A 19,226-nucleotide genomic window follows, 5' to 3' on the forward strand; every position below is an offset into this window, starting at 1 on the left:
GGCCTCTGAGGGCGGTGTGGCCTGGAAAGGCCTTGAGGGGAAGCAGCAGGGGCCGCCCGTGACGGGGACCCATAGTGGGGTGCCCTGTCTGGCCTCCGCTCCTCAGCAAATGTGGGGCCTGAACTGGCTCCGGAGGCTGAAGCCATCCCCATCTCCAGGGATGGTGAGTCAGAGGCCTGAGGGGGATGAAGCCCAAGGTGGTTTGGGAGGAGAGGGAGGGGGGCTGCATGAGTTCCCTGAGAGAATTGACCCTCTGCTTAACTAGATGGTAACCCAAGCTGTGCCCGGCCAGAGCTTCGGCCTCACCCCCCATAGCTGTGGGCCTCCTGTGCAGCTGCTGGCAGTTCAGCCCCCCTCTTCTTCTCTTCCTGCCCCACCAGGTCCAGTCCGCTCCTGAGACCAAGGGGAGGTTGGGGGGCGGGGCTGAAGGCAGAAGAAGCAGAGGGGCAGCAGACCCCAGGATCCTCCCCAAAGCAAGTGGCATGCTAACAGTCCCAAGGCAAAGCGGGGGGGGGGGGAGACAAGGGGGAGGGGGGCTTTCTGCTGAGACCGGTGTAGGGAGGAGGAAGCGTCTCTGCTCTGATTAGATTCCAGAGAGGCCCCTTCCCGCAGACGTGGCCGTTAAAGAGGAGCCGGGCAGTGCCAGGGCTGGAGCCTCCCGGCTGCTCAGCCTGGGGCCCATCTGACCCAGCGGCTTCCACCCAGGACCCACCCTCCCCTGTGGGAAAGGGGCACAGCGAGCAGAGAGGCATTTCCAGGCTGCTCTGGGCCCCGTATGCGCGCCAGCCTCAAGGATTTCCCCACTTTGCCACAACAGCAGCCACCTCTGGAAACTCCAGGGAAAGCGCTGCGGCCGTCCAGTTAACAGGCGCATTAAAGCCCCCGGAACCTCGTAGGGATTTGAACCGTGGCTGTGAAAGTGCGGAGGAGTGAATATTCTCAGTTGGCATCAAAAAGACAATCCTGGTGGCGCCCGCTAGTTACCCTTCCTTGGAGCGGGTGGGCATCCCAGAGGCTCCCGGGCCTTGGTGTCTTGGCCAAAGCTTCAGCAAAACGTTTCCCACCAAGCACCCCCCCTCCCTGCAGGGAACTCAGAGGGCAGCTAGTCCACCTTCCTGCTGGATGAATCCTGCACTTAACAGCATTCCTGCAAAAAGTCCTCCCCTCCCCGATGCCCCCCAACTGTGAGCGAAGAAGGAAGGCGGCTCCATCTCTTGCCATGCGACTCTTGTGTGCCCCCTCCGGTGCCCCAATTAAAATGGCCGGTTTTTTAGCCCCCCCTTCCCCCCCCCCCCCCCGTCCTCACCCCCGCCCGTCCTGCTGGCTGATCTCAGGAGCTTCTCCCTTGGCGCAGGAGGCCTCTCTGGAGAAGGCTGGCTGGGTGGAGTTGGGTGGTGGCTCCCTGGTTCTTGCCCACTTTGTGTCAAGCGGAGGTGGCTAACTCCTCCTCCTTCCTCCCGGGCCTGCTGTGGTGCCAGCTTCTGCCTCCCTCCGTTTCTGGCTTTGACTTTTGGGGGGTTGTTTCTGCTCGTCCTGCGTGGTCCGAGGGATGAACGCCCAGAGCTGCTCCACCAGCTTTGGATCCGGCAGAGGGCAGAATCGTGCTGGATGGACGTCGCCTGAGGTTTTGTTCGCAACCCTAACATCTGTGTGGGCCTGGGGGGGGGGGGCTTTGGCTGCCCCGGTTCCTGGGAATCCAAGGCCTCCCGCAGCCTCTGGTGGCTGGGCAGCCTTTCCCCTCCTCGGCTCCCAGGGCTGAGCCTGCTGTCCTGCCCCTTCTCTCTCCAGTCCTCCGTTCCTGCTCCCAACTTTGCCATGCCTGTGACGGTGCCAGTGAGCAACCAGAGCGCCCTGCCCTTCAGTAGCCCCGGGGGCTCCCTAGTGACCCCCTCGTTAGTGACCTCCTCCTTGACCGACCCGCGATTGCTGTCCCCGCAGCAGCAGCCGGCCCTCCAGCGCAACACGGTCTCCCCGGCACTCCCGCAGCGGCCGGCCAGTGCAGGTATGGCCTTCCTCCTCCTCCTCCTCCTCCTCCTTAGCATGAAAGGAAATGTGCAGAAGAAAAGGGGGGGAGAGCAGAAGGGGAGAGGAGGGACCTGGGTACGGTCAGGCCAGGCGAAGGTCAGTGGGCCAGGCCCAAATCCGGGGCTGGGGAAGCAAGAGGGACCAGCGGGACGAGGGCTGCAGCCACAAGTTGATCTTGGCGATTCATAGTTGTAGGAAGATAACAGAAGCAGAGGCAGTCCTCGACTTACGGCTGGAAATGGCCCAGTACGATAGTCAGCTATCACCAAGCAGGTCGTCCCATGACCAATGCAGTTCCAGCATCTTTTTTGGGGTGGTCATTAAGATCATTAAGTGAATCCGCTGAGCAAATGCCGGCGTCATTAAGCGAAGTCACTGTTGACTATGGGGTTTTTTGGCCAAAACCTGGAAGTAAATGCTGCTTTTGGCCAAAAGAGCCATAAATGGACCCCTGTGGCCCCCGGAGGCCTCTGACAGTCCTGGCCAGTTTTTTCAGGCCTGGGGATTGATCTGAGGGGGGATCCAGGTGTGTCCATGCGCTTCGCATGCAGACAGGCAGGCTCCCTGGGACGCCCAGCTCCGGCCGTGATTTTGGGAAGGTGGGCAGGGGGAGCCCAGGGTCTCTGGTGGGGCCGTCTTCTTCGAATGGGGATCTCCCGATGCAGCTGAGCCTCTGGCTTCTTCCTAGGGGCGATGCTCGGAGGGGAGCTCGGCAACACGAACGGCGCCTGTCCCAGCCCCGTGGGTGAGTAGCCGCAGCAGAGTAGCCGGCCTGGGGAGCTCGGGAGGCTGCCCCTCCAGAAGGGAAGAGGTTCGGGGGGGGAGGCCCCAGCGCTTGGCGTAGGCTCTGAGCCCCCCGCCATCACCCCTGGCCTTCACCCGTGGCACTTGTGGGTACCTCCTGCCTGCCAGTTGAGCCAGAGAGTTGGCTGAGGGCAGAGCAGATGCAGGAGGAGCAGCTGCCCTCAAGACTTTGGGGGGGGGGGGCGGGAAGGAAAGGTGGGGGGGGGGCGTTTGAGGCTCCCGTGTGGGAGAACCAGACGGTCCCGGATTGGGCCCCCTCTGCCATTAGCCCGAATGTTGAGCAGCCGTTCTTTATATTGTGCCTGAATTTCTATTGAGAATTTTATACAGACGTGTTGTATGAAAGGGGGGGGGTCTGTCTTAGGTAGCCATGACCCCCCCTCCAAAAGAAAGAGGCCACCTTTGAAGGTGTCTGAGGGCCTCTCCAGAGGAAGAGCCGATGCCCAGAGGGGCAGGGGGGGCCCTTCGAGGGTCTCTCAGGCGGCTTCCCCTTTTGCCGGCCGGCAAGCGAAAGGGCTGGAGGCCGAAGACGGCCGAGGGGAGAAAGGCTCCCTTGCAGGCTCCTTCCCAGAGGCCGCCTGAGGGGAGAGCCGGCCCTGGTGGGGTCCCGGCCAGCCAGTTTTTCTGCCTGGGCTTCAGTCGCTCCCTTTCCCTGCCGCCTGTGTCCAAAGGGATCCTCCTCCACAGGACGCCTCTCCTGGGTGGCTTCGGAAATAAGGCCCCGTTTAGGATGACTCTGCCCCTAATTACAGCCCGTCGCTGGGTGGAGAGGCAGCGTCCTGGCCGGCTCTGCTCCGCCTGAGAGGCTGTGTGCAGCCCCTTGGGGGGAGGGGGGGGGCTGTGCCAGGTGGGGGGGGGGGCAGAGAGAAGCTATGCAGCCTGTGGATGGATGCCCTGACTTGTTAGAGCCAACGGGCCAGACGCTGGCCTCCTCCTCCGGCCTCCTTCGCTCCTTCCTTCGCTCCTTCCCCTCCTTTTGACAGGAGGGGCTGCCCTGCCCCCGCCCAGAAACCCCCCTCTTAACTGTCTGGCAGCTGAGCCCACCGGAGGCAGACAGGAAAACCCTCTAAGCAGCTCCAGCACCTTCCTTGAGGGCAGCCCGCCAGCAGCTCCCCAGGCTGAGAAGTCCCGTCCTGGAGTGAAAGGCAGCTGGATCTGCCCTGGGGCAAAGGAGGCCTGGAGGCGGCAGATGGCGGCACCCGTCGGAAGCTCCAGGAGAGGCAGCCGGGTGGGGGGGGGGCACTGAGCCGGCCTCTTCCTGGCCACGAAGCTCTCCCGAGCAGAGGAGGGGTCTCGGAGGGTGAGCTGGGAGGGAGGAGGCCCCGCTGATCCCGGGGAAGGGGCTCCGCTGGGCAGAGGCTGCTGCCTCATCCTGTAGCCCCCTCCCAGCTCCCCTCCTTTCCCAGAGAGCCCCCACGTCAGCTGTTGTGAGCGGCTGTTCCAGCCTGCGACTTGGCAAGGCCCCTGAATGTCAGCATTGACGTCACGAAAACATTCCAGGAAATGGGAGCAGGGAGAGCCCTGGGCAGGCCTGCGCGAGACCCTGGGGGGGGGCACTGGGAACCACTTTCCCTAGACCCCCCCCCCCCTCTGCTGGTGGGGCTTGGGCAGAGTGCGAGGCAAGGCTCCCCCTCCCTTCACAGAGGAGGTTAAACCTGCCTCCCCTCCCCAAAGTGTTTGTATTACTCCAAAGCAGCCTTTCTCCATTCTGGCCATGATGGGCGGACTCAAACTCCCAGAATTCCCCAGCCGGCATGGAGTTGAGCTCTGCCCATTTTAAAGTTGCCAAGGCTGAGAAACTCTCCTTTAAGGCTTGTGCCAGGGACTGTGGGCTGCTGAGCCCGCCATTCCCCTGACTCCTCGGCCCCTTGAAGGCCAACTGGGTGACGGGGCCGTGGGGCTTCTGCTCTGTGGCTCAGATGGACCCGCACAGCTGCTGAGGCCGGGAGCAGCCAGGCAGCGGCTGGGGGGGGGGGGAGAAGGAGGCCTGCAGCGCCAACTTGTGTACCAAGCCCGGTGAAGGGCTTTCCTGGGGGCTGGAAGAATGCCAGGGCAAGAGGGTGCAGAGAATGAGCCCTACAGAGGCCTTTTGGAAGGTGGCTGGTGCCCTTTGCCCCTTGGCAACTGCCATGCTCTGATGGCCGAATGAAGTTTGTGGGCTAATGCCCGCCTCTGGTGCGTTGGGCACCCTGGCCTTGTGGTGAGGAAGGGGCTGGTGATCTCCGGTTGGTCCTGGGGTGGGCCCAGCCGGCTCAGACTGACTTCCCGGCTTAGGGCTGGTGGTCCTTGCCCAGTCCGTCTGTCCAAATTGTTTCCGGACAGCTCGTGTTTCAGCCGTGGCTGCCCTCTGCTCCAGGGTGGACCCGCAGCAGCCAGAAAAGCTGGGCTTATTTCAGGGAGCTGTAATTTGGATGGGCCGCAGTGGAGAAGGGAGGCAGCCACGCATTTCCCAACATGGCAACTCTCGGAACGGCTTTGTCGTCTCCTGCAGGCAACGGCTACGTCAGCGCCAGGGCCTCCCCGAATCTCCTCCCCGTCTCCAATGGAAACAGTCTCGGCAAGGCCGTCCCGGCGAAGTCGCCCCCACCGACTCCCCAGCACAGCAACCCTCTGGCCACCACCAACATCCGCAAGCCGGACCTCCGCGTCATCACCTCCCAGGGCGGGAAAGGCCTCCTGCACCACCTGGTGAGTCCAGCTTGGAAGGTCTTTGAGGGCTCCGAAATTCCTTCTCTGCGAATGCCCAGAACCTCCCCTTCCAGCAAGAGCCTCGAGTGGGGAGGAGGCCGTTTGTGAAGGGAGATGGCCGGGCAGCTTTGGCCAGGCTCTTGGGCCCTTTGGGGAAGGGAAGTGGGGCTCACCAACGTTTATGGATCCACTCCAGTCTGGACCCCCCCCTTTTCAACAGCCGCCCTCAAATAGGCCGTCTGGATCTGCCTAAAGAAGATGCATTTTGCGGGCAAAATTCTGCTTTCTACCTCTTTGCTTTAAAGGTTGCAGAAATCCACTTTGGTCTAGCAGATTAATTGCTTTAATCTGTTTGTCCAGCTAATTCATGGCATAGATCTGCAACATTGCAATGCTGGAGAGGGAATTCTGGGAGTCTTCAGTCCCCAGAGGAGAACTCAGAGTTACCAGGGCTGGAGCCTCTGTCCCAGATGCTTTGTCAAGGGGGGAGGGGGGGGGGGAACTAGGACAATCCCAACATTAATTTCTTCCCTTGGTGTTTCCTGCCTGGAAGTTCCCCAGACTTAAAAAAGAGATGAGAGGAATTAGCACAGGAGTGACTTTTAAAAAAAAATTTTTTTTTATTTTTAAAACCAACAAAAACAAAACAACACATACAAAAATCTTTCCTCAATTTCATCAAGCGTGTCGTTTGGTTACAAACTTTTGTGCGTCAGTTTTTACAATTAAAAATAAGATCACTGGTTATCCATCAAAGACAACTAAATGCATCCTTACCGCTGAGCATTATGTGTTCAGGTCACCGCTAATATCAATCATCCATCGAGTGTCCAATGCTTCTAGTGTGGCATATTCAACTCCAGAAATAGCTTCCCATTAGTTAATCCAAGGAGTTGTTGAAGATTTCAATTCATATATGTATCAATCCGTTACATCATCCTTAGTCCATTTAACGTATAAAACTCTTTCCAGTATAACATGGAGAGTGACTTTTGTGCTCCACGAATGGAAGAGAATTCCCTCTTTGTGGGAAGGAGTCTCTGAATTAGGAACTAAATGTAATAAGTTTCCTTTGCTTTCATTTTTATTCTGCACCCAGACGGACGATCAGTTGGATCTGGTGAGTTATGCATGGGTGTGCCTGTGTGTTTGTGTGTGTGTGTGTGTGTGTGCATACACAAGGGTCTTTTCTCAACCGCTGTCCTCAAATGGTGAGTTGGATGTTGGGGGTCTCCTAGAGCAGTGTTTCTCAACCTTGGCAACTTGAAGATGTCCGGACTTCAACTCCCAGAATTCCCCAGCCAGCGAATGCTGGCTGGGGAATTCTGGGAGTTGAAGTCCAGACATCTTCAAGTTGCCAAGGTTGAGAAACACTGTCCTAGAGGAAACACGGGCTTCTACACTGGCTTCTGGCCCCTTCTGGGGGGTCTGGGTGCTTTTCCTCCTGGGGGTGCATGCTTGCCTGTCTCCGCCCACCCACCCCCCTCCCCCCCGGGATTGGCATCTCTCGGCCTGTGACTGACAGGCTCCTCTTTGGGCCAGACCAGCCGTGCCTTTCCTCACTGGGGGGGAGGAGAAAGAGCTGTTTGCCTGAGTCCTCACCCCCCCCCACAGCCCCCCTTGCAGCATGGCTCCTTCCTTTGGGTGCTGCCCCTCTTCACTGCTCCTGGGGGGGGTTGGGGGGGGCTCCCCTGGCACTGACCATCAGGCTGAGTCTTCTCACTAACGCGGCTCAGTTATCCCACCAGATCCGGCCTGGGGTTGATGCGCCCCTCTGACCCCCTTACACCCCTCCGTGACCCCCCAGCTGCCCCCTCCAAAGGGTGCCTGGCACCCAATGCAGAAGAGCCGAGGCAGGAGCCCAGCTCTGGGGCCAGAGGGGCCGTGTTGTGCCCCACCCCTAGGAGAGAGCTTGGGGACTGCTGGGGAGCCAGGCGAAGGACGCTGCTTTCCCTTCCCCCCCCCATCCCGAGTAGTGGGGCTCAGGTGCCTCTTGAGATGGAAGGAGGGGGGCTCAAGGCATTGCGGGGGGGCGTCTCCCTGGCCCCCCTGTGCTGTTGGCCCTGGAATGGGGGTGGCTACTGCTCACAGTGGGAGAAGGTCTTGACCATCCACACTGGGTGGTTTCCCGGAAGACGTGGAAAAGAAGTTTCCAAAGGGGGGGGGAAGAAGATCTGCACTCGGGAGGAGAAATTGAGGGGAGAAGCAATCGCATTTTCTGGCTGCGTAAATGAGGGATAAATGAGAATCGGGATTTTCTAAAGCAAGAAGGCCTCCTCCGTTGCCTTGACGTCTCCCTGCTCAGCCAGGCCCCTCTTCCCCCACCCCTCAGCTGGCAGGAGAGGCTCTGAGGGTCCAGGAGGGGTCCAGAGAGGGGGCAGCCTGGGTGGGGCAGGAGGAGGGGGAGGAGGAGGAGGAGGAAGGGGGCTCTGGTGGTTGAAAGCCAGCCCCTCCCCCACTGCTTAGATGGCTGGCTTGGCCATTCTCCTAGCGGGAGGCCGGACCGGCCAGAGGGTGGCTGATGGTTCGGGCATGACAGGTAAAAGGGGCGCTGGGGGGGGGCTTTGGTTAGCCCGGCTTTAGGGTTCTTCTGTCTGGTGAGATGCCCTTCTTTTCCCTCTGCAGAGGGAGCCCTGCGTGGCTCCAGGGAGCTTTCCGGTTGGCAGAGCCTCGGGAGGCTGAATGGGCAAGGCAACATTGGGGGGGTGGAGGGTTTCAAGCTGTGAAAGGTGCCGTTTGCCACAGGCCTGAGCCACGTGTGGCCACGGTGAACCACGGAGCCTCCATTGGCAGGGAAGGGTTGAGGGCTCCGGGGTCTTTGCACTGCAGAGGACAGCCCCCCCCCCCCCGTCTTCCCAGCTGCTCTCGGGCTGCACCTGACCTGCTGTGGGGGCAGGGGGAGCATTAAGGGGCAGAGGGACCTCCATCCCCAGGATGGCATCCAGGAGCCACGAGGACCTCTGCTGGCTGATGGTTCGGGCATGACATTTCCATGGCACGAGGCTCTGATGCCCTTCCCCCTGGGGCCAAACATCGGAGGGACCCACCACTGAAAGCCCTCTTTCCGATTCCCTGTCCCATTCCTTCTCTCTCTCTCTCTCTCTCTCCCTCAGCAGAACGCCCAGAGGCTCATGGTGTCTCAAGCCACACATTCTTTGACCACCCCAGTCGTTTCGGTGGCCACGCCCAGCCTGCTGACCCAGGGGCTGCCCTTCTCGGCGATGCCCACGGCATACAACACAGGTGAGGCCCCTGCCAGAGACGAGGGAGGGGGCTGCCGCTCTCTCCCCCGGCTTCTCTCGGAAGGGACACTGGGCCGCCCTTTGGCCAGCAGACACGACTGCTCTGCGAGTGGACAGTTGCAGTGGACGGAGCTCGGCCTGGACCGGCCATAAGGGAGGCCCGTGGAAACCCTCAGGGCCCCCAAAGGGGCCTCTCCAAAGACAGGGGGACCCTCTTGGCTTTTCCCCTTGAAGGCCTTCCGCTTCCGGTCAATCCTGAAGAAGCTTCTTGGATCAGAAGGTCTCCAAGGGAAAAAGAATGGAGGGAGCCTCTCGCGCGATGGCCACCCAAGGGCTGCCTCAAGAAGCAAGCGGGGGAGGGAGGGGGAACGGTGCGTTAAGCAAGGGCCCTTCGCCTTTTAACAACCCTGGGGGGGCTTTGAGGGGCTGGGGTGGAGAAAGGAAGCCCCCACCTGGCTCAGGCTCCCTTCAGAGGATGGGGGCAAAGGGAGGAAGGGCCTGGCTCTGAGGGGTTTGATGGGGAAGGAACGCCCTGCAGCTGGCCCGGGAGGCCTGGGACCAGCCCAAGGTGCTTCACCCGCCAGCTGGCGTGTCCCAGGTGTGAGTCGCTTATCTTCTTCCGAGTGTGAACGCCTTGCTCCCTCCAGGCCTGCCTGCTCGGGGAGGCCGCCAGATGTTGTGTCCTTTGGCTTCCCAGGGCAATCTGCTCAACCTCCATGTCTCCCCCCCCACCCCAGATGTTGGGAAGGAGATTCTGCCAAGTAGGCCAGTGACTCCGCCCCTCTCTTGTTTGTGGGGGGGGGACGTCTTCTGCCTCTGGAACGGAAAAGCCCCCAAGTGACGTCTCCACCCTCTGGCTGCCTTTTGCTGCATCGCTGGGAGTCGGGATGGAGACGCAGCAGGGAATTCTTGGCTCAGTCTTGACTTTGGGGAGGATTATATGGGGCGGGGGTTGTCAGAAACTGCAGACTCCCCCAAAGAGAAGGGTGGGATGGGGCATTCCAACGAAGAGGAATTAGCATTTGACTCAGAGCAGCCGTCACCAGCGTGCCTCGAGGGAGATTTCAGTCTTCCCTGGAGAAGAGGGACTTTCCTCCGGTCCTTCAGCCCTTCTCTGGGACCCTCCCCACCACCACCAAAGACAGGAGCCACCCGGGAGTTTCAAGGCGGTGGAGAGAAACTTTGGGTGTCGAAATTCCCGTGGAGCGATGACAGGTGTGGGGCGCAGATTCTTCCCACCCCATAGCAGGCTGGGTGTGTAATGGATTGTGAAAAATTAGCTATGCAGAAAAACAGGCCCAAACTTCCTCCTGCCCCCCCTCCCCCCCGGAGGCTCTTCCTCAATTGGGGCTGGCTTGGGGGAATATATTCTTCCTGCAGAAAAAGTGGGGCACCGACTCAACCTCTTCCCCTGCTTCCCTTTCACGAAAGCTCCAGGCTCCCTTTCCTTCCGCTTTGAGGAGGGCCAAGCGGCCGTTTCCTCTGCCTCCCCCTGGGATCCTCCTGGCCGGTTTGGCTCCCTCTGGAGTCCTCCTTCGCCCCGCTTTCCACCAGCACAGCCCCCCTTTTCTGCTTGGAGGATGAGCTGCAATTGCATCTGTGACACGAAGTAGAAGGGACCTTGGAGGTCATCTAGTCCAACACCACCACCCGAGCCCAGTGTACATAGTATCTTCATGGCCTCCTGGACAAAAGGCTGCCGGTTTTTTCTTAAAAACCCTCCAGGAATGGATGCCGAAAGCTAATCCCCTCTTTCTCAGGCAGGGGAAAAGAGAAAATCCCTCCCCAGTAAAAGCTTCCGGCCTTTTTTATTTCCTCTTTCAGAAAATATTATTGGCCCAAACTTGGTTTGTGCTTCATAAGCAGCCGCCTTCTCCTCTTCTGTCCACGGGGGGAGGGGGGGGGGGTTGTCTCTCAGAAGGCCTCCCTGGTGCTCTGAGGGGGGGCTTAGTTGCAGTATATGGAGTCTGAGAATTTTATGTCTGTTTCATCATTTATTTATCCCTTTATTCATTCCTTCAAACTCTGCGGCCTCCCATCTCACCCAAGTGACTCTGTGTGGCTTACAATTCCTGAAGAGTTAGGAGAAGGGAGAAAGCCATGCAGACGAAGAAATAAGACCCAGGGGCCGATGGCTCAGGGGCCAAAGAGCCCGGCTCCTCTTCCTTCATCCCCGTGGTGGGATAAGCAGATAAACAGGCTCCCCTTGGGTCCCAGGCTGGCCTCAGGTCCCTGGAGAGCCTCAGCCGACCAGGCTGGCTCCCTCGGCTGCCCTGCAGTCGGACACGGCTGGACCTTCCCCTGACTCCCCTGGGCTGCCCAATTGGCCGTCCCAAGGGGCCCTTGGTGGAGGAGCAGCCCGGCTGGAAGGAGAGTCCGGGGCCTTCGGTTCCCAATGGCCGCCCTGCCTCTCCCACGGCGGCGGCGGCTGCTTTTTCGGGTGGCAGAGACGACGGAGGGCCCCCCCCCCCCATCCAAGGCTGCAAGGGAGGCCAAGAGGGTGCCGAGGGCGCCATCTAGTGGCCTGTCACTTTGAAAACTACCTCCAGCCGCGTTTCGCAACCGTGGCAACTTTAAGCTTCTGCTTGTCTAAATGTGTAAGACTTCAATTCCCAGAATTCCCCAGCCAGCCGAGTTGGGCATACAGTGAGGATCCATTCCTTGGATCGGACTCTTCCTCTCATTTCTTCCTTTATTTCATTCGCCCAATGTGTCTGCTGCTACCACATTCCCAGGGATCCTGGGGGGGGGAGAAGGGCAATACCCGTTCCAAAAATTAAACAGATTGGATAGGAACGAAGCGGAGGGCCCTCATCCTCCCTCCCTCCCCGAAGGCCTGGGATAAAGACCAACTCTTCAAGCCCCTTGGGAACAATGGCAGGGTGGGGGCCGCCCACATCTCGGGGGAAACCTCGGGGCAAGCCCTGTGGCACAGAAACGTACTTCCAGGGCCCCCACGGACGGCACCGTTCCATTGGAGGAACTGTGTGGGAGCTTTCAAGAAGAGGCTGGGCTGCCGTTTGTCAGAAATGGTGTAGGGTCTCCTGTTTGGGCAGAGGGGCTGGACTAGATGCCCTACAAGGTCCCTTCCGACTCGGTTAATTTAATCTCGTCTAAACCCGGCCACGTTGAGCCGGTGGGCGGGGGCTCCCGGGTCAGCAGGCCCTGTGCCAGGGAGGCCTCGCGGGTGACGACCGGCCCCTTGAGTTGCACCCAGGTGAAATTGCCGAGCAGCGCAATCCGTCCGGGGCCGGTTGGGATTCCTGGGGCGGCTCCTCATGGGAGCGTTTTGCAGGAGTCCAGCTGTGCAGACGGGGCAGGGGGCAGCGGAGGGGGGGGGACGCTGGGCCTGACCCTTCTGCTTCCTCCCAGACTACCAGCTGAGCAGCGCGGAGCTCTCCTCCCTCCCGGCCTTCAGCTCGCCCACCGGCCTGTCCCTGGGCAGCCTCTCCGCCTGGCAGCCCCAGCAGCAGATGCAGCAGCCGCAGCAGCAGCAGATCCCGGTCTCCCTCAGCAACCTGATGTGAGTGGCTCCTCTGGGCCGGGAGGGCTTGGCTGGGGTGGGGCAGGGGCTTCCCCCCGAAGGCAGCATTGCAGGCATTTCGAGCCGTGGGGTTGGAGGGGTGCAGGGAGGGAGAGACGAAGAAAGAGAAGGGTGGTGCTAGATATTCTCAGGGGTTGCAAAAGTCCATGAAAACAGGCGTTTCTTGAGGCATCTCAAACAGACGGAACTTCCCAGCTTGTCTTTTCTCTGAAACTGGCTCTGCCTCCGTCCTCCAGGATGGGGATTCTCCAGCTTCTTCCTCTCTAAGAACGGAAGGGCAGGTGGGCAGCCTTGGGGGGGGGGGGCAAATGACTGGCTGTTGAGCCCCCCCGGCCACTTCAGGCAGAAATTCTCAGCTGCCGGAAGCTCCCTGGCTCCATCTGCCCCCCCCCCTGCCCCCCGCTTGTGTCCTGCACATCCCTCTTTGGACGAGGCCACAGAAGGATGATGGCCAGGGGACCCTGTGACAGTTGGCCAAATTGATCCAGGAAGCTCAGCAGCTTCTGTGGGGGCAGCCAGTCCAGAGCCCTCCAGCCGCTTTGGCCATGGACCTCTTCTGCCCTGGACACTCTCGTCCATGCTGTTTCCTTGGCATCAGAATTGTGATTTTGAGGGACTTTCCAGACAGACCCCCCAGGCTGGCTTTTTCTGGTGGTCTCCCATCCCAGGACGTTCCCCGTTTGACCCTGCCTAGCTTTCCCAGAGCCTCCGGCCATGGCCCAGAGCTGCAACCCAGCCGGCTGCCCTAAGAAAACATACCCTAAAGCCACACCTGACGAGAATACTCTTCCTATGACTTGCTCTTCTGCTCCCAGACGTTGTATAGAGGATGCTCTGAAGACTCTTGTTGGCCTCCGAAGGCAGCCATTGGGTAAACCCTATGGACACTCTAAGGCCGGGATGGCGAACTGTGGCACAGGGGCCACGCGGAGCCATTTCTGAGGGCACAAGGGGCGTTTGCCCTGTCAGCTCCAGCCCATTTCGGTCTTGGCTTTTGCCCGCTGTTTGCCCTCCCGAGGCTTCCTGGGAACCGACTTCCGGTCTGCATGTTGGGCTCTTTTTCGCCCGCCAGAGGGAGGAAAACGGCCCAACGTACAAACCGGAAGTCAGGAAACGGGCTGTTCCTGGCCTCCGGGTGGCCTCCAGAACGGCGGAGGAGGCCGTTTTTGCCCTCCCCAGGCTCCAAGAAAGCCATGCGCACATGCACTGGGCAGTGGGGGGAGTTACACGCACATGCACAGGGAGCATGGTGGTGGGGGGGCATTAAATTATAGGGGTGGGCACTGCTCTAAGGCTTCCCTTCCGGGCCGTTTCCCTGCCAGCCCTTCTCCTTTTGCAGGGGAATGAGTAGTTTAGTCCTCCCCTGGGGAAAGGTCGCTTGGCCCCTGCTCAACTTCATAACAGACCCCCCCCCAGTTCTGAACCTCCAATGACCACCCCTCATTTCCCCCCCCCCATAACTGCCTGTTGGGCACTCTGCCAGAATTGGCGGCTGTTGCTGTTCCCACAGTCAGGTGACATTTATGTGTTGGTGACGTTTTGTGACTCGCTGGCCAGAAGCTTCTTCCAGCGGACGGGAACTCAGCCGTCTCTGAGAGCAGCTCCTCCTCACCCCCCACCCCTCCTCCTTTCTCTGCCAGACAAGGAAGCCACCTGCCCCACACGGTTGCTGCCACGGCCTCCGCTTCTGCCGCCACCTTGACCGTCAACACCAGCCCCAGCATCAGCATCAAGTCGGAGCCCATCTCGCCCAGCCGGGAGCGCAACAGCGGCACCCCGCTCTCCTCCTCCTCCTCCTCCTTCCCCCACCAGGCCCGCCACGAGCCCAGCGGACGCTCGCCCGTGGACAGTCTCAGCAGCAACGCCAGCTCCTACGAGGGCCCCCCATCCGAGCGGGAGGACCCCTCCCGGGCCGACTTTGGCTCCTCCCTCGGGCTCCTGAGACCCAGCGCCGAGGCCGAGGGGGAGAACCCCTCCATCAAACGCATGCGCTTGGACGCCTGGGCCACGTAACTGCCCGCCACGTGGCCCCCTCTTTCCTGCGGGGGGCTCTCGGCTCCCCACCCCCTGCGGTTGTGTCGGAGGGAGGGCAAGGAGGAAAAGGAGGGGGGAGGGGGGAGGGGAGGCATGGGGAGGGGGGGGCTTATTATCAACTGCCTGAAAAAAATAGCTTTAGGATTTTGTAGGCATCTGTTCTAGAACCTTATGCAGTAGGAAAAGACCCCCCCCCCCCGAGGGTCTTCCAGGAACAGCCATCTTGGTCCAGGGACTCTGGCGATGGCTGGCTCTGCCAGGGGGTCAGGGTGGGGATGGGGTGGAGGTCTCCCTTCGGCCGTTTCTGGTCCTGATTGAGAGAGGAGAGTGCCTTTGGGTGTCCCAGGGGGCTGAGAGAGGGGAGGGGGGGCCATCATCTCCTCCCGAGCAGCAGCCGCTTTGAGGCAGGAGAGGAAGGGTCGAGCCTGCCAGGGCAGCAGCCCCCCCTCCTGCTCCCTTGGGAGGCTCTCCGGGTCAAGGGAGGCTGGAGAAACGCAATAGCTTTTGAGGACGGGGGGAGCTCGCTCCTCCTCTCTTTCCAAACTTTTGATAATCTGGGGCACAGGGTTTTTTCCCCCTTGGATCAAAGCCCCCTCGCTCACACGCTCCAAACCCCCCCCCCGGAAACCTTTCCCAGCCCCCCCCCCTTGTCCGGCCCTCGTCAGCCGGCTCCTTTCCGTGGGAGGGGCAGGGCAGGGCCCATGTTGCACCGCAGCAGCGCAAGAAAGCCTGGAGACAGGTGGGCAGCTGCCGGGGGAGGGGGGGGGAGTTGGCAGGGGCAATCAGTCAGTGATGCTATTGTGGGGTGGGTCCCCCCCCCAATTTGCTGGAGGGATGAAAGCTGCAGTATTTGCTTGGGGGGGGGGAACCTTTTCACACACTGCATGGTTCACACTAAAGACGCTGCAGCTGTCAGAGCTTTTCCTGTGATTTTCAACCCCCAAAGTCCCCCCCCCCTTCTCGGTCCAATGAAAGCGCCGCTTGTTCCGCTTCTGAGTCGGCCGGTGGATCAGCCTGGCGCACCTGAACCCGGCATGAGGAGGAGCAGCAGCCGGGCGGGAGAGGGAAGAGGGCGCAGAGCAGCTGAGCCTGCCTGGACCCAGAGAGAGGGGCCTGCTCTGAGGGGAAGCAGGGGGGGCAAAGGGCCCGGCCCAATTAAGGGGGGGGGCAGCAAAGCTGTGGGAGTTAGGGGGCAGCAAAGCTGGGGGGGGGCTAACTTCTTTCCCCTTATGTTTGCAAAGCCCTGTGCCCCCTCCCCCCTGTGGGGATTTAAGGAGGGAAGGGGGGTGCCGTTTGTTCGCTCAGGAATCTTGCATTCGCCGTGGAAGGGCTGCTGGGAAGCTCCCGAGGGGGAGTCGCCACCCCCCCCCCCCCCGAAGGACCAGGGTTTAGTTCCAAGTGGAAGCATCCAATCTTGGTGTGTAGATCATCATTGCTCTGGGTTCATCTTCATTTGCCTTCATTTGTGGCCGGAGTGTTGGAGCCCCGGAGGCCTCTTGGGATTCTGATGGGGGAGCAAAGCCCTGGGGGGGGGGGCAGCAGTGACCCTGGGGGGCTGCTGCTGCCTTGGCTTCCATGCTTCTTTCTCCCGTTTGCCCCTCCCCCACTTCCAATCTGGGCATTGGATTCGTTCCCTTTTGCCTGGGGCTCTGTGCTCTGCCCAGGAGGGCTTGTCCTGGGAGGCCTGGGCACCAACAGGAGCTCCAGAGTGGGTGGGGCAGAAGAAGACCCCCCCTGGCTGAAGCCAATGAATGTGATGAGCTCCGTTCTGTCTGTCACACAGAGAGTGGCCGGCTCCCCTGGGGAGGGCTGTGCCTGAGGCACATGGCCCTTAGGCAGGGCTACTGGGGGGGGGGGCTGGGGTGTTGAGCCTCCTTGCACCCTCCCGGTGTGCAGAAAACGGGTTTGGCCTCTTGGCTAACTGCCAGGCGCCTTGGGCCACCAGCAGGAGCCACGACAGGTGGGGCACGGGGGGGGGGGGTACATCCAAAGAAGGGGCTGCCTGCTCCAGCCACGGGAGGGGGGGTTGGTGGTTGGGGGCATTTGAAGAAGTCCAGAATTGTTCCTTCACTTCTGTCCACCTGAGGCCCCCTCCGTCCATTCTTTCCTTGAGGGGGGTCTTGCAATCCCTCCCCCTTTCTCTCCCCCCACCTCTTTCCCCCCCCACCTCCTCATTTTTTGAAAGACAAGCAGAAGAATGACAATCTACAAAATCAAACCACCTTATTTGTATTTCTATAAATATATTCCTCCAGAGCTTTTAATTTTATTTCTTGTGTTCATCTGTACTGTTGACAGTTACATTGTGTATAATTTTTTTTTTAATTTGTATAGGGTTTTAGTTTTAAAAAGTTATCTATATATATAAATATAAATATATATTATATATTTTCCATTTTTAAAAAGGGGTGTTGCAACGAAACACGAAATTGCACGATTTAAAATGACTTTAGTTGAAAATGCTGCAGTTTTTAGAGGAGGAAACGGAGCTTATTTATTCTCAAAGGCTACAAAAAGTGTACAATGCATGAGAGAAAAACATTTACAAAAAAGACCAAAAAAGACAAAAAAGTGTAACCTGAACAAAGTGTAGCGTTAAAAAATTTAAACTACGAAAACGGCTAATATATTGTGTTTGGCTTTTGGTTTTTAAATGTTTCCTTCTTTTCTTTGAGAATGAAATGCAATAGTGGATATTTTCATATAAGAAGTATGCACTCAGATGTTTAGAAACGATATATTACTTTCTAAAAGCCTGGTTACTTAACCGAAGTCTGTTTCTGCTCTTTTCCTTGCCTGAAACCGGGGCGACCGGGGGCGACGGCGGCCGTCCGGAGAGCGAGGGCTGGGGGGTTGGGGGGCGCCCGCCTCGCCCTGCTTTGCTCGGGGAAACTTTCGAAGCGGCTTCCTTCGCGGGCATCTCGGGAGAGAGAGGGGCCTTTTCCGAAACGTTTCGCCCCGGAGCACAAAGGACTCCCCCGGCTGCTGCCCCCTCCCTCCCTCCCCCTCCCCCGTTTGCACGGAGTCCGAAGCTGGCTTAGGCGGGGAGCAGCCAAATGGCCAGGGAGGAGACCCCTCCCGCTCCTGCCCCGGGGGGCCCTGAGCCGGGCGCGGAGGGGGCGGAGGGAGGGGGGTCTGGTCCCTGAGGGCCCCTGGGCTGGCCCCGCCCCCTCCTCCTGCGCTGCCCTCGGGGGCGGGGCGGGGGTCTGCTCCGCCCCCCGTCAAACTCCCTTCGCGGCTGCGGGGAGAAGGGCTGGGCGGGGCTCCCGCGAAGCTTCTGCCAATGGGAAGCCAAGCGCCTTCCCTCCGCCCGCTCGAGGCTGCTCCGCGGTCCCCGTGGCCGGGAGTCCGCCTGGGGGGTCCGGGAGAGCCTCGCTCCGGTCCCGCTGCGAATCCTCGCGGGTCCCAGAAGCCCCCCGGGATCCGCTGAAGCCTCGCGGCGCCTGCTCCGCCCAGCCGTCCTTTGGGCTTACGGACCCCGCGCGAGAGGCCGCTGGAGGCGGGAGGGGCTCGCAGGCGGTCGCTCCGCCCAAAGGGAGTTTGGGGATCTGTCCTGAACTGCCGGCTCCACTTTCTGCTTCTCTTCCCCGCGGGGAGCGGGGCGGTGTGAGCGTCGCGCGGCCTCCCTCGGGGCATCTTGCGGGGCTGCTCTTGGGGCGTCGATTAAACCGGCTCCTGCCTGCCCAAGTGCGGGGCCGCCGCCTCCTGGCTCGTGTCCCGGCCTTCCCCTGCCAGCCACCCCGAGGAGGAGCTGGTCGGGGCTCTGGCTGCCTCGGAAACACCGCGGCCAACGCGGAAAGCCCGGGGTCCCTGAGCGCCCTGGGGGCGCTGCCGGGCGCGGGGAGCCTGCAGCGCTGCGGACACCGTCGCCGGTGGGTCGGATGGGCGAGAGGAGGCGTCGCCACTAGGAGTGCAGTCCGTCCCCTCCTCGGTTTGGCTCGGGCCGCATGGCCGCAATTGCCGCTTTATGCCCCTCCTTTTTCTGCTGAAGAAGCCCAGATTCCTAGAAGAGAAACCGCCGCTCCAAGATCCTCCTGGCCGCAGCTGAGCTGCGCGCTGCCACTCCTCCCCCCCCCCTTGGCTGGCATGAGTGGCTCCACAAGGAGTGATGCGAGCTGCCTCAATGGCCGAGTGGGGAGGAGAGCCAGAGGTCAACAGCTTTGACCTGGAGGTTACCAGGGTCAGATAGGTTAACAGGAGCCAAGCCCTGAAACACCGTTGAGGGGGGGACACATTTCTGGAAGGTAAAGAGCCGCTTGGGTTTAAAAGGTGGTTCCTGCCCCCCTTTCGCCCCAGAGCAGCCCTCGTGGTTTCTACATTAACCTGCAATTCAAGGTCGTCCCCGTGAGCTCGGCCTCCCATCCTGAGCGGTCACGGCCATCCCGAAGACACGGGCAGAGAACGGGCCTTTGGGTGGGTCGACTCCATGCAACCCCACAAGGCCTGTTTGAGCCTCCCCCAGACCCCCAGGTGCGGTCATGGCAGGGGCCTTAGAAGTGGGGGTGGTGGCCCTTAATATATGTCCCCCCCCCCAGTTCACCTGCCCGCTCCCCACAACCTCCAAGACAAGTAAATGTCTGTGATTGAATCGTCTTTTCAAGGAAGTCTGAGTTGCTGTGGGAACGTGCAGTGGGCCAAGAGTGCCATCAATTCGGGGGAATGGGGGCTGGCCAAGAGAAAGGGGGTGGGGGAGAGAGGGAAGCCTTTTCCTTTGTGCCCTACATTTCCCATGAATCCACACCTGGGGGTGGGGTGATCTGCAAATACACCCCCAAAGAACTTCCAGAAAAGGGGGCTTAATGATAATCCTTTAATCCCCTCGATGCCCTTCTGCTGGCAAGGAGGCTCTCAGAATTACACTTCTCTGCCTGACTTTCCCACCAGCCCAG

At 60.2% G+C, this 19,226-nt stretch overlaps 1 protein-coding gene across 7 annotated transcripts in view; it reads left to right on the forward strand.

Annotated features, from left to right (window-relative positions):
- MEF2D (myocyte enhancer factor 2D) overlaps positions 1–14,420 on the forward strand; it is an 82,456-nt gene extending 68,036 nt beyond the window's left edge. Inside the window, exons 5-11 of one of the 7 annotated variants that reach the window (XM_087703005.1) lie at positions 1,789–2,002; positions 2,714–2,770; positions 5,321–5,517; positions 6,617–6,637; positions 8,634–8,760; positions 12,132–12,282; positions 13,944–14,420. In XM_087703005.1, coding sequence (XP_087559131.1) covers positions 1,789–2,002; positions 2,714–2,770; positions 5,321–5,517; positions 6,617–6,637; positions 8,634–8,760; positions 12,132–12,282; positions 13,944–14,316 — 1,140 coding nt within the window. In that variant the 3' untranslated portion in view covers positions 14,317–14,420. Of the gene's footprint in view, positions 1–1,788; positions 2,003–2,713; positions 2,771–5,320; positions 5,518–6,616; positions 6,638–8,630; positions 8,761–12,131; positions 12,283–13,943 lie in introns of all 7 variants that reach the window. The other 6 variants (XM_087703004.1, XM_087703003.1, XM_087703002.1 and 3 more) reach the window with 6 other exon arrangements.
- Positions 14,421–19,226: the final 4,806 nt, after the last annotated feature.

This window comes from Thamnophis sirtalis, unplaced genomic scaffold, assembly GCF_051295495.1.
Source record: "Thamnophis sirtalis isolate CommonGarterSnake01/CBP01778 unplaced genomic scaffold, rThaSir2_p1.2 scaffold_18, whole genome shotgun sequence".
Classification (NCBI taxonomy): domain Eukaryota; kingdom Metazoa; phylum Chordata; class Lepidosauria; order Squamata; family Natricidae; genus Thamnophis; species Thamnophis sirtalis.